Here is a 14,243-nt window from a genome sequence, read left to right on the forward strand (position 1 = left end):
ACTCAAGTGCTACGAAATAGACGTATTATATTAAATATTTGATTCAATTTTGACGTAGACTACATCTTACGGGAAGGTACAGGGGGTAAATTGAAAATCTAAATTGAAAATCTCCTTAATAAAGACAACCAACCAACCAACCGCCCCTTCACAAAAAGGTGTTAGGTTTTGAACGCTTATAAGTTTGACATTGATAGATGAAATTGTAATCCAAATATATCAATCGATAGGAAATAACTTTACGAATCTGGTGTTAAGCACTTGGCACTGATGAAGTCTGCAAATAGTAGACGAAATACGCGTATCAGTCAAAAGATAAACAATTATGAAGGAATTAAAAGGAAATAAATCAACACACTCTCAAATCAAAGCTCTTCATAAAGAGATTTCGTTAAGAGGTTCGACAGCATTAAAAGATTTATGAATCTCCTGAAACAAATTTCTTTTCCAATTAAGCTTGCTTTTAAGTATCTCGTTGATTTTCTGCAAAGTTCCCTGAAAATCTACAAAATTACATGAACTTGCTGCAAACTTTAAGCGATTAACCAACCCTTTTTGTAGGTTAATATCGAGATGATTGCAGTTTCTTTCACCCATTGCTAGAAATCATAATAACATCCCATTTACTGCTTGAACTGATTACCTGGCGTTAACGTTCAAAATTTAGGAAATTTAGAAAAATACAGTGCCTTATCGTTTCTGGCAACACACGATTTCTATCTTTCTCAAAACCATGCTGAAGTTCAGATGATTTGTTGGACTATGCCTGTAGTATCGAAATTTGTCCAAGCAGATTCATAGTGGCTGTGAGGATCATGCTCTACCTGTTTCCAAATATACCAGATATTCTAGGTTCTAGGAAAAGTCGTACTGGGTTTCAGATGATGTTAGACTGGGACAATGTCTGAAGTATCGAAATTTTTTCAAACAGATTCAATTTGCCTACGTGGATGACTCACGACCTATTGCCATGTATAGCACACACTTATCGCCAACTTCGGTAATTTTTACCGAAATCTGAACAGCTGAACTTTTCGATAAAATTTATGCAATTCAATTCAATTGCTTTTCAGCTACTTTGAAAATAAATCTCCACTAAAATGACAATATTTGATCATTTAAATAAGGTTGAACATGTTTTAATATTATTTTCAAATTCAATGGCCTTTAAAATGAAGGTCAAAATTTTACCGAACGTTCAGTTGTTCTGATTTCGGTAAAATTTACGGAACACGGAAACAAAATCTTAGTGTGCAGATGATCTAGGTTGTCCAAATTGTCTTGGAGTTCAGAAGCTGTGCTCTACTAGATCAACAAAGACTACATGGGACAATGTCGGAGCAAATCTTGGCGAAAAAATTAAAAAATCGGCATTCAGAGCTAAAAGTGTATGCATTATTGTAGCATTAGTGTGTCCCACAATTTTTTGTAGAAAAGTTAAATTGCTCACGCATAGAATAGTAGATTAGCCTATTACAAAAAATTGTTATCTGAAAAAATGTTTGGGGGTTGCACGTTTCAATTTACTGATAAAAGTTAGTTACCGATCTGTGTCTATGGGGTCTCAAGCTACAATTCCAAGGTTTTGAGTTACTTTATATCGGATATTTATGCGACCCATCTGAACACATCATATTTGAAAATTTGTTTTGAAAAACTGACAATTTTCAGAAAATTTAAGAGAGAAGCGATTCTAGAGGTGAGCAAGTTAAATTTTTCACAAACTTTGGTACACTCATTGGTACTGTTTGGCACCCATGCTGTGAAATTTTCACAATATTTAAAGTTACTGGCAACACTGGACTATCTTTGAGTCTGTGCAGTGCGTATGTATCAAAAATAAATTGATTACACTAGTTTACAGCATTTTTGAACTCGGTAAGGTGATGATCATTTCCAATGCAAAATCCTACGCTGAATTCAATGCCGTGGTCAGAAAAAATTAAAGTAGAGCCATTTTTGAGATATACAAAAATTTTGATTTTTTGAATTTTGGACAAAAGTACGATTACTAAAATGTCAATATCTTTGGAACTAGTGCACCAATTTTAAATCTTTTTTTATGAACTTTAAGTGTTTTACAAAAATGCTCATAACTTCGACAATTTCCAACCGATTTCATCCATTAAGGGGGTATTCCCAATCTTTTGCCTTTTTTCGGCCTGTTTTTCAATTATTTTTTTTTTTCAAGGAAAATGAATAGTAATGCGCCTAACTCTTTGGGATTCTTGTTTATTGAACATTGAAGTTTACAAATAAATTTTTTTCGACATAAAAAAAGACATTATTGACGTCACAAAATGGCGGCAAACAGACCCCTGTTCGCCGCAAACGTCTGGACGGGCGAGGACTTTTCTCTGGAACGGCTTCATCTGAAACAGATTTCGTGATGAAATTAATAATCTGCATAAGATTCTCTGGAGCTTCTCCCGTTGGCAGCAAAAAATCTTGCAAATTAACAAAATGGCGGCCATATGAAAAAACAGGCGATTTTTAGCCCGCTTTTTTGCAGCTTTAAGGTGCTTCAAACAATGTTAAATGTTAATATTTTTGGCTGAAAGTGGGAGAAGCTCCAAAGAATTTAATAAGGAACAAAATGCGCAAAGATTCAAGTCAATATCTCTTATAGTTTTTGAGAAAAATCTTCGCCCGATAAAAAAATGTGGTTTCGAGAAAAGCGCGTTTAAAGTTTTGACTTTAGTTAAAACCATTTGGGGGTTCTTACCATTAGTCAGCTATGCCTGGACACCGAATTCGCTGATCGGAAAACGGCTTGGGGGGATGAAAGTATATAGTCTAAAGTACAAAAAAACGTGAAAAAAAAAATTTGAGTTTTTGAAAAAAAAAGATCGGGAATACCCCCTTAAAGGCTCATTTTCTCCAGTTTTTAATGGACTTTAAGAATAAATTATGGAATGATTTTTTGAATCTTTTTATCTCATTAAAAATGTTGATTAAAACAAGATTTTTATGGAAAATTCACAGGAAACAATAAAAAAAATGCTGTAAATTTTTAAATGACTTCAAAATTAAAATTTTAATTAAGACATAATATTCAAGTAAACGATAGTAAATTTATTTAGCTTCGCTTTCATAAAAAAAGATTTAAAATTGGTGCACTAGTTCCAAAGATATTGACATTTTAGTAATCGTACTTTTGTCCAAAATTCAAAAAATCAAAATTTTTGTATATCTCAAAAATGGCTCTACTTTAGTTTTTTCTGACCACGGCATTGAATTCAGCGTAGGATTTTGCATTAGAAACGTTGGTCAACCACTAAAGTTCACACTTTTTATGTTGTTTTGTAAACTAGTGTTATTTGTTGTTGATGTATACTTTTTTGGGAATCGCAACCGTGAAGTCCCGCAATGGATTCCTTCTCAGCGTAGATCCTATTTCCCAGGCGCAGAAACATACAGATTTTTTTCAGTATTTGATACAGATATCTGTATATACAGATTACAGATGTTTGAAAAATATACAGATTTTTCAAGTAAGGAGAGTATATTTTACATTATGTTTTAAGTTTATTTATTCTGATAAATAATCGTTTCTTCAAGGGGTAATCAACTCTGCACACTGTGCCAAAACACAATATGCCACACTGATTGGCACAGTTCGGCACTTTAAGACACACACTGACAAGTAGGACACAAACAATATAATACAAAACGACATCACTGTTGATTGATGACGTTTCGCCAATCGTTGCTGAGGTTGCCTACTTTGTTTACCTCGAAGTGAACCTAGTGTTAGAAACTTATATTTATACTTATGTTATACTTGAAACATGAAACTGGTGAAACAGCGGTTTAACCAAGGACAAAAGGACCGTGTCCTGATGGTTGAGTAATGCTGAGCTATTAAGCAACACAGATGAAACTGGTGAGCTGTATGTTGTTTGGAATGAGGATCACGCGCTTGACATAGATGGCCCACAGCGACTCACGAAGAGCTACTGATTCCGATCAATAGCTGTGCGGCTTCTTCCTCCTTCTATGGATGCTCATGTGGGCTGCAGCTCAATGCTTGCAGGCAGCCTTTCGTTGTATAATCGAGAACACTACCACTCACCACACAGTGATTGAATAAACACCGTTTGGTGAGACTGAATGAAACTCAACTTTGAAATCTATGTTAAGGTACGTTTAGACTATCTGATTTATTGGTCTGATTCGAGCGAACTGCTCGATAAGTTTGTCGGATTTGGATGCGTTCACACTTTTTCGACAGGATTATTAGATTTGACGGTTGATTTGTCGAACGAAATAGGTTTGCGTTTAATTTTCATTCGACTCATCCAGCAAAATAGTCGCAAGTTAGGTGAAAATATTGATTTTTTTTTCTAAAATTTCACGGATTTGAACCGCTAAAGAACGCTTGATTGGTATTTGGATGGCATCCAGCAGCAACCCTAATAAAATGTGTATTTCGCTTAACGACGTGTTCAAAGTATCATCCAAACCATTTGTGGAATAGTTCAATCATTTGGGTTATCGTTCGGGTATGGTATTTTTTGTTAGGGAAGGTAAACCGATTCCACTATTCAATAATGTCCTGTGTATGGTTTGACTGATTTTTATTTTCCAGTGTGATTGGCCGAAAGATGCCGTAATGGCTTTGATCTTGGCATGGTCAACGAAACAGTGTTTATATAATACAAAGTATGTATTGTATAAGAATAAGCATGCCAGACAGCAGTTCTGAGAGCCTACTAGGATTTTTTTTAGAGCTTCAGAGAGGATCGGAGATCTTAAGAACAAAACTGTTAAACTTCAGCAAATTTTACAAAAATTAAAAGAAATTTACAGAAATTCATAAAAAAAATCACAAATTTGTAAAACTATAAGCGAAATTTTGCAAATCTTCAGGGAAATTCGCATAATTTCAGACAAGTCCAAGAATCTACAGTTAAATATACAGTATTTCACAGAAGTTTTGAGATCTACTGAAAAATTATTCAACATCAGAAAAGTTCGTAGATCTTCAGAACAAAGCTTCAGAACTTTGAAAAAAATTACAAAACATCTGAAAAAATCACAAGAATGGTCACCCAAGCAACACACATCCATCTAAATTGGTTGCTGCAACTTGATTGTGACTGAAATAAGGTGCATACAAGTAACCACAACAGTTAAATGACAAGTGTGCTGCTAGGGCATAGATCTTCAGTAAAATTTGTATAACTTCAGAGAAGATCGGCGATTAAAAAAATATTTATACGATTTCAGGGAAATTTGTAGATCTTGAGAGAGACATTTTAAACTTCAAGGAAGCTCAAATATTTTCAGCAATTTTTGAGAACTTAAGGTAATTGAGAAGATCTTCAGAGAAATTTTCAGATCTTCAGAGTAGCCCGAGAGGCTGCAAAGGAAATTAAAAAAATTCACAGAAGTTTGCAGATCTACTGAGAAATTTATTGAGCCTTAAGGTTTTTTTTTTGTTGTAGATTTTGAGAATAGAACTACGGAGCTTCAGACAAGTTTACAGAATATTAAAGATATTTGCAGGAATTTTTCAGAAAGCTTCACAGCTTCAGAAAAATGTGAGATCTTCAGAATGATTCGCAAAATGTCAGAAAAGAACATCAATTCCAAAAACAAATCGCAGCGAAGTTCAAACGTCCAAGATTTTGCAGAATTCCACTAGAAATAGATAGATCTGAAGAACTTCAGAGAAGTCGCCAGACAGTTCGTACGTTTTTAGATTTTTTTTTTTAATTATTCAGGAAATTGTGTAGATGTTCAGAGATATTTGCAGATATTCATTGAATCATGAAAATCTACAGATAAAATTACAGAACTTTCGAGAAGTTCGTAGATAATTAGAAATTTTGTGAACATCAGAGATAATTGATGATCTTTAAGGATCTTAAATCATCAGAGAAAAAATTGCAGATCTTCTGAAGAACACACAGAACTTCAAAGAAATCTGTAGAACTACCGAGAAATTTTCAGATCTTCAGGAAAGTTTGTTGATCTTTAAATATATTTTACCGGAGAATAGTAACCAAACTTCAGGGACGTCCGAAGGTTTTCAAAGAAAAGTGCAGAATTAAGGTTCATAACAGAAAATTTCAGAACTCAAGGAATCATGTAGATCTATAGAGAACTTTTCCCACTAACTTGTCGAAAGTTGGTATCGAGATCCTGGCGAAGTTTTGAAATCCAATTTTATCTTCATATCGCAGTTCAACAAGACGAGCCAGATCCCTGCCGGTGTTCCTCCTGAGCAACCACTTCATACTCCACAAAGTTCACCTTCTCTTTCTCATTTTATTTAAAATAATAAAAGCAAATACGCCTGCCGAAGCTAGAGCAATTTTCCGGTAATTCATGATGGAAGTATTTACTTTTGATTCCTGATACAGTTTTGTTTTGAAATCTTATTTGACATGTCGAAAGTGCAAGCAATGTGAACACCAGCAAACAGGGGAGTTCGACAAAGTGTGTCGAAAGTAAATTCGAGCAGATTTTTCATTATCTTCTTCTTCTTCTTCGCATTTCAAGCTTATTGCATATCGCATATTAGCTTATTGCGTGCTCTCAACTTAGTGTTCTAGATGCACTTCCACAGTTATTAATTGAGAGCTTTCGATGCCTGTACCATTTTTGTATTGGTATAATTGTGTGGCAAGTCCAATCATACTTCTATGCCCAGGGAAGTCGAGAAATTTTCCAACCCGAAAAATTCCTAGACCGGACCGGGAATTGAACCCAGCCACCTCCAGCATGGTCTTGCTTTGTAGCTGCGTCTTTACCGACTGAGCTAAGGGAGGATTTTTCATTATGGCGGCGATGAAAATCAGACCAAGAAATCAGGTAGTCTAAACGGACCTTTAGGGAAATCGCTTTTCGCAGGCAATCGGTGATAGTTTTAATTATCATAGCAACTGTTGCACATTCGTGCAATTTTCAATAGTGACAATTTGAAAAATGATGATGTCTTAAATTTAATATTTTTGATTGATTGCTGATAAAATCATTGAAATTGGTCCAGAGGCAGCTGAGTTATTAACGTTTAAAATCTTTCATAATTTTGTTACCTGTTCAATTTTCGGTTTTCATTAAGTGTACCCCCATATAGAAATCACAGACGTAGTTCTGTGTTCTCGACTTTAAATATCCAGCGTGGTTGAATTGCCGCATCGGAGTCACGCATCGCTTGCTGATGTGATGACGGATGTTTAAATACAGGACGAAATAATGAATAATTACGTTGCGCATTCGTCACGACGGCGATGACTATTCCCAGTGAAGAGTTATCCCACGAAATTCAATCGTCGTCAAAGGATTTTCCAACATCATGTTCGAATCTCGCACGCTTTCCTCATGGGAAAGTAATTTGATTATCGCTGTAACATTTTCCCCATTGGACACTTGAGTGTTCCGCAGTAAACGAACGCTTTACACTATCTTCACACTTCGGTGGCGTGGCATTCCGTTTGCTTTGCTGAGCTGCTGAAGGGAAGAGAGTCGGAAATAAATGAATCCTCCATTCGGCAGATGTTTACCATGGTTCCTGTAATCGTCGATGGCGACGGAGCTCGTATGTTGCTTGCAGTATGGAAGCGCAGAAGATCCAACTCGTAATCAATTTCAATTTGTTCAGAATGTTTACCAGTGGGACTTTCGAGTGTGCCACCATCACCAACAACAATAACAACAACAACATCAACCAATGCAGGGTGGGAACGAGGTTCGCAATGAGCTCCGCCGATTCTAATCAATGGGTTTTCGTTAATTATAGCAGTGCTGTTGATTGGATCTTTCAGCAGAGGAGCTTCACGACGGATATCTACATGGAAGCGAAAATGTATGATGACTTCCTTCGAAGCGAGCAGTTGGATCGTAATTAAAAATGTGCTTCTCTATTCGAGGAAATTTCATTAAAATTGTCCTATTGGGACAGGGCGTAAACAACACTGCAAATAAGGTCATTCAATCATTTCAATGGAAAATGGAAAGCTTTGAATTTTTGCTATGTTTTTTTTTTTGTGGTTCGATTCCCGATGGCGAAATTAATATGTAACTCATTGCGGTGGACACTTTTTACATAGCAACCGTTCATCCATCAAAGTTCGGCTTGAAAGGAGTCGATTAAATTTTCCAACTTTAAACATTACTCCCTTCATGATGCGGGGCGGGGCTGTAGCTGCCCCGCTGGGTACTGATTGAAATTTTTCATCGAGTCCTGGTTAATTTTCCGATACGAAATTGATATGCAACCGAGCCTTATTCGATAACGATGTAAATCAATGCCAAATTATTATTTTCCCTTCATTTCGGATGGGGAAAAAAAAACCTGCACAAACACCACGCCCGTACTGTCCATAGCATATTGACGCAAAAATGCAACCATGCCCGACTGAGGAATGGAGATTTAATTAAGTGCCCCACCAATCGGCAGTGAGGAAAAAATATTTTACAATTCATAATTTTACCTTTCCTAGGAACCGGAAAATGGATGGATGACATGCAGTTTCAATTAATTTTGAAATTCTTCGAAATTGGAATTTTTTAACACTCAGAACACGATGCCTCTGGCAAAATGTAAAATGTGTAATGGCAAACTTGCAATGTTTGGAAAATCAAAGCACAGACAATTATTTACGAATATTAAATCTATTGGCGCCGTTTGAAAATACAGTCTTTAAAAATTCATTCGGTATCAAAAGATTTAAAATCTATTGATAAACTGCTGAGCAGTGATTTATCAAACATTTCCAATTTGCCGTTACAAATTTTACCGGAGGCATCGTGTTCGTAGTGTTAATCAACGTAACTAAACGAGAAATTCAACAACAGTCATGTAACTTTTATTTTCCATAATATGACAAGATGATTTGTAGGTTCAATGTGTTACAGAATCTGTATGTACTGTTATTTATTACGGATTAATCATTGTTTTCTCGCAGAATTGTATGACAATCTACCATTTCTCGGTAGAGTGAAACACCTGGTCTCACCTTAGGTGGATTAGTTCGCTATCCAAATTAAACTTTAATCATCTCGGTCGGCTCACTGCTGCTCGGAAAGAAGTACAATTAAACTGTTAACGATTGACAACGGGGGACTACCTGTCGTCCTTCAATCCCTCCCGTACCGCTTTCGTTCCGTCTTCTGGCCCGGGTCTCTGATTAATGGATGGGACACTTTTTTGTAAAGCCCCCTTGGTGGTGTAGTCCAAAATGCGACTGAGTGACTGCTGTCGACTGAGCTCCACGGAAAAATTATGATTATCTCGCGTCATTAAAATTAATTAAACGACCGGGGAAGTGAATAATTTTCCAATTACCATTGGCGTGTCAGTTCCGGCGTGTGGTTCCCCGGGTCTGTGTTGTCCCAGGAGGGAGCAATTGTGTCTTTGTATGTCGCTGATTAAAATGATGTTTACTTAGTCAATTTTTCCGCGGTGCTTGATTATTAAAGTGCGGAAAATTGGTCCGATGATCGATTAATTTGCTTAAATGAGTCGTCATTTTTAATGCAAAATTGAGATTTCGTATCGAAAAATGCAAACATTTATTGCATGGCTGAAACGAGGTAAAATTTTAGTAAATCTCAACGTATTTCTTGCTGCTGAATGAGCTCAAAACATAGGGTGATGATCAAAATCTGATCTGGAATCGATCGACAGTGTGGACCTTTCTTATCTTTCCTGATCCAACGTCCTTCGATGGGCCAAATAAGTCGGTTCGTGGCTGCTTGTCTCCAGTTTCTTGAGCGTCCCAAACATCCTAGATATTGGTCCATTTGGTTTATCCACCTAGCTCGCTGTGCTTCTCTGCCTGCGTCTTGTACCACACGGCCAATGAGATCGACCCACATTTCAGTTCAGTTTACTAACAGACAAAAAGACATAGCTCTTAGAGGAAAATTCTTCAAAAAATATCATCAAGCGTATTTTGTATGCACACTAGCACCCTCTATTTTTCACATTCCGAAGCATTGATTTGCAACCGGAGCATCACTTGTCCATGCAATTTCTTAACTAGTTGCTTTTCCCTCGTTCTGTCAACAAATGCAAGTCAGTGATGCCGGTTCTACGAAATGACGGAAGCTCAGTCTATGTTTAGGGATTTGTTTAGTTTGTTTGTTTAATTAAAAAAGCTTATGATTTTTTTTTTTAATTATTCATAGATGGCTCTTAAATGGATCTAAGATTGGACCCATCACTAAAAATCTGCTATTTATCAATTTTATCTAGATGAACACTATTGAAAATATAGTCGATTGCTGATTTTATGCATGGGCCCAAATTAGGGGCATTTAGGGCATTACATCCATTTTGCCTATTTCCCAGAAGAAGAAAAAAACATAATTTTCTCTACAACTTTGACTCGGACGTAAGTTCGATGGGCCGTGCCGTTGTCCTGCTAGAATTTACTGAAAATTTTCAAGGACGCCATTTTAAAATTTTGACTTCATCCAAAACGGCCGAATTGTGTGTGTGTGAGTACAATCCATCGCCCTCTGTACCGGTAGAGTTTTTATGGAAGAAGCTTATCTGCATTTTCTGTATGTCGAATGTGCAAATATTTTTAGCCCTGGAGATGGAAGGTGACAGCTCTATCGTACATCAAACGACCCATTTCAAGAATGCCTGTTTCTGCACGTACATTCTGAGGTCATTTTCTGATACAATAAGCCCCGCAAAAATACACAAGTGTATTCTCACTTCCAGAATAAAAAAAAACTTTTTATTCTGGCACGTACTTAGTTATAAAATGATTGGGATATATGTGTAGAATAAAATAAAAAGTAAGTGTACTTATCTGGTTGTTCCAATGTGATGAGTGAGTCTCCATCGTACCGCCAATCTGCGCCGCAATTTCCGCGTACTTTCCCTTGCGGAAATCCTTGCGCGCCTCGTCCAGCAAAACATTGTGCAGTAAATTCCGATTCTGGTACAAATTCTGCACCAACGAAGGATACGGATTCCCCCGCAGCTCCAGTACCGCGCGCTTCCGATACCAGCCGGGATATTCTTTCGGTGCCTTGTACATCCGCGTGGCGGACACTTTGTACTCTTCGAACCTGGGCGCCAGCACCTTGAATAGCTTGTGCACCAGCTGCTTCTCCGTCAGCCAATAGTCGGCCATTTCCATCGTCGGCTTGTGGCAATCCCCGTACAGGATGGCATCGGAGATCAGCCGCTCGGTGTAGCCCCGCGCTTCATCCGCTCGCTGGTAGTTCAGCTCGATCCGTTCGTGTTTGATCAGCGCCGTCACGGTTTTGCGAAGCTTGTCGAGCCGCCCTTCCGGTCCGTCGATGGTTTTCAAGTTGCGATGACGGGGCCGGATCGCAACCTTCAGCTGTGACATCAGCTTGGCCACTTCGGCTTGGTTCATTTTTGGGTGTGTTAGCACTTTATTACGATAATTTCACTTTATATGTTGATTATTAAAGTTGTGTAGGAACAATTTCCGCACTGGAAACCGGTGATTATTCAATCAAAACACATTTTTCCCAAGACTGAGGATGAAACGAGAATCGGGGAATCACGAGAAAAAATCTTGGCAGCAAAAATCTTCATCCAAAACGGCCGAATTTTATCAAAAATGTGGATCATTGCCCATATCAAACAATTATGCAAAGTTTCATCCAAGTCGATTCGGCATTTGGCATGGAACTGCTCAATGCTTCTCTTATATATTTTTTTAATTTCTCTGTACTTTTTTAGGCGTCCCTAATGCTCTTCAATTTTCCTAACAGTCATGGATCTTCTCTGAACAGCCGTTAGAAGACAAATGTGACGTAAATCATTTTTGTGAATTGTTCAGGAAACAGATACTTTTGTTTAACCTCGCAATGATTGCGAAAATTATATTTAAAAAAAAAATGGTTTTTCAGCACTTATGTATGGCGGACGTCACTTATTGTAGAAACAGTCTAATTTGTACACTGATTCTCCGAAAATGTATGGCTCACGTCACAATGCCACATTGCTTCAAAATCAAATTTTGTGCACATGATAAGTGTGTTGATTCTAGGAAGCTCCTGATTTTTTAACAATTCATTCCCAAATATTTTTTTTTATAATTCAGTGCCAACATTTCAAAGGGGCGTAATTGCATTTGTTAAAAATGGCTTTAGCCGTCGATTTCTCGCGTATAAAAGCTCGCTCATGAAAAATAATGACACCAGCGGGTAGAAGAATGTTTCCTCTAGCAGCTAGCATTGTAATTTTGGAGAGGTAAGATTTCATTAGCGAGAAAATGACGGCTACAGTCATTGTTTACAAAAGCAATTACGCCCCTTTGAAATGTTGGCACTGAATTTATGTTTTTACTATTAGGTTATGGAACTGGCCCTGAGGTTCTCTGTTCTTTCCTGAAATTCTAGAAACCTCTCTAACGTTTTTTAAGTTTTCGTAAAGCTTTTAGTACTGCCATGAATTTAAATAAACAGTCCTGAAAATGTCTAACCTTCCCTGAAGCTCACTGAAATTATGTGAAGAACTCAAAAAATGTTTTAACATCTCTGAAAATCTTTGAAAATGTGGGAATTTTCCAAAAAAGTCTAGATTTTCTTAAAAGTTAACGTAAATTTTCTGAAACTCATGCAATTTTCCTGAGGTTCCAGAATTTTCAGAGCTTAAGAAACATTTTTGAAATGTTCCCACATTTTCCTAATGCTCATGAAACATACGGGGAGTGGTCGGATCTTCCCTAAAGTTCCATGGACTTCTTTGAAGTTCTCGAAGCTTTTCTGAAGATCTCTATAATTCTGTGAAGCTTATATTTTTTTACGAAAATGTCTTTACTTCCCAGAAGTTTCAGAAACTTTTTTAGTTTCTACAGATCTTAGATTTTTAACTCTTATCGGTCACCATGTTCCACTTGCCTTCTGGATTGTGGGTGTGGACTTGAGACTTAGGCGTCAGAAAACCCCCTTCTGTCTCGCAAAATAATATAAAAATCAAATATTTTCACTTAAGTTTTCGAGATTAGCACTGAAGTTTAAATTAGTGACACTAATTCATAACTTTGCCATTAGTCAATACTTTCCTCATGTTTTAAAAACTGTCCGAAATATTGCTGAATTTTCTAAAAGTTCTGTCGACTGACCGGAATTTCTCAGTATTTTTATAAATACACGAAATTTAACTGAAGTTCAGGCATTTAATCCTTTAATTTTCCATAAATATCCTAAAGATTTGAAAGCTTCATAAAAGCTCACAGAACTTTGCTTTGAATCACTATTTTTTCCTTAACCTCTCTGGACATCCCAGAAGGTACCTATGCTTCTCTCAGGTTTCCTAAATATGCATAATTCCCTGACGCTTATGAAGCTTGCGGATCATTCCAAAACCAAAAATGGAACATGTAACGAAATTATGAAAGATTTTGAACTTTAATAATTCAGCTACCCCTGGACTAATTTCAATAATTTTATGACCAATCGACCAAACCTATTTCTACGCATCGATACAAATGCTTCCAACTGTTTATTCTCAACAAAAAACGATTGAAATGGTGATAAATATCAAGCATTGTCAAAAAGCGTCGAAATAACTGACAAATCCACCAATTACGTACATGCATATGCTGTTTCCCCAACACAGTCATCAGAGAACCGTTTCTAGACAAAACATGTCCATGTTGCATTGCTGCTTCCCCAACACTGTCATCAGAGAGTCGTTAGTAGACGAAATAAGTCGAAGTGGCATTCGCCTCCAATCTTCGGGCGTGTGCGAATAGGAAGAATGCAATTGCGTAATATTCTGCACACTCATCGCCATATTCAGAACCACACGCCTCCAACGACCACACAAAATGCTCTCCAGAGTTGTAATCTTGAAACCAAACTTGGAAGCAGGAGTGCAAGTGATTTTGATCGATTCATCGACTTTCTGTTTCGTTAATAACTCGACGACCAACACATTCATTGAAACGTTTGTTGTTCTGGATGATAGTACACCGTTCGAAAAATTCATCTAAATTTCTGCGCACATAAAATTTACGCTAGATTTGGCATAAATTTACGCGTTATTTCGTGTAAATTTAAGCGCAATATCGCATGAACTATCAATATTGTATGCAAGCTTGAAAACGGTTTCGCTGTTTATGCCAAGTATAGCTCAAAATTTAACGAAGGGAGATTTAACGCGATAGTTAAAATTCAGATTGTTTTTTTCTTTGTAGGCCATAGCAGAAATAGTGCGAAGTAGGTTAGTGAAGCCATGGTCATCAAAAGCGGAAATCGATGGAGAGAATTGACTTTCATCCCTCTGTGTC

General features: G+C 37.1%; 2 protein-coding genes across 2 annotated transcripts in view; one reads left to right on the top strand and one right to left on the bottom strand.

The window, feature by feature from the left end:
- Positions 1 to 14,243, top strand: part of mmd (mind-meld) — a 1,436,357-nt gene that overhangs the window by 1,270,947 nt on the left and 151,167 nt on the right. The gene's annotated exons all lie outside the window — the stretch shown is intronic.
- Positions 240 to 11,394, bottom strand: LOC135705236 (large ribosomal subunit protein bL17m-like). The gene is made up of 2 exons (XM_065226845.1): positions 10,775 to 11,394; positions 240 to 277 (listed from the first exon to the last, which is right to left on the bottom strand). The coding sequence occupies exons 1-2, from the start codon at positions 11,352 to 11,354 to the stop codon at positions 240 to 242; spliced, it is 618 nt and encodes a 205-aa protein (XP_065082917.1). The 5' UTR covers positions 11,355 to 11,394.

This window comes from Ochlerotatus camptorhynchus, unplaced genomic scaffold (genome assembly GCF_037179485.1).
Source record: "Ochlerotatus camptorhynchus isolate MF236.1 unplaced genomic scaffold, CSIRO-AGI_Acam_v1.1 ptg000262l, whole genome shotgun sequence".
NCBI classification, from domain to species: Eukaryota; Metazoa; Arthropoda; class Insecta; order Diptera; family Culicidae; genus Ochlerotatus; species Ochlerotatus camptorhynchus.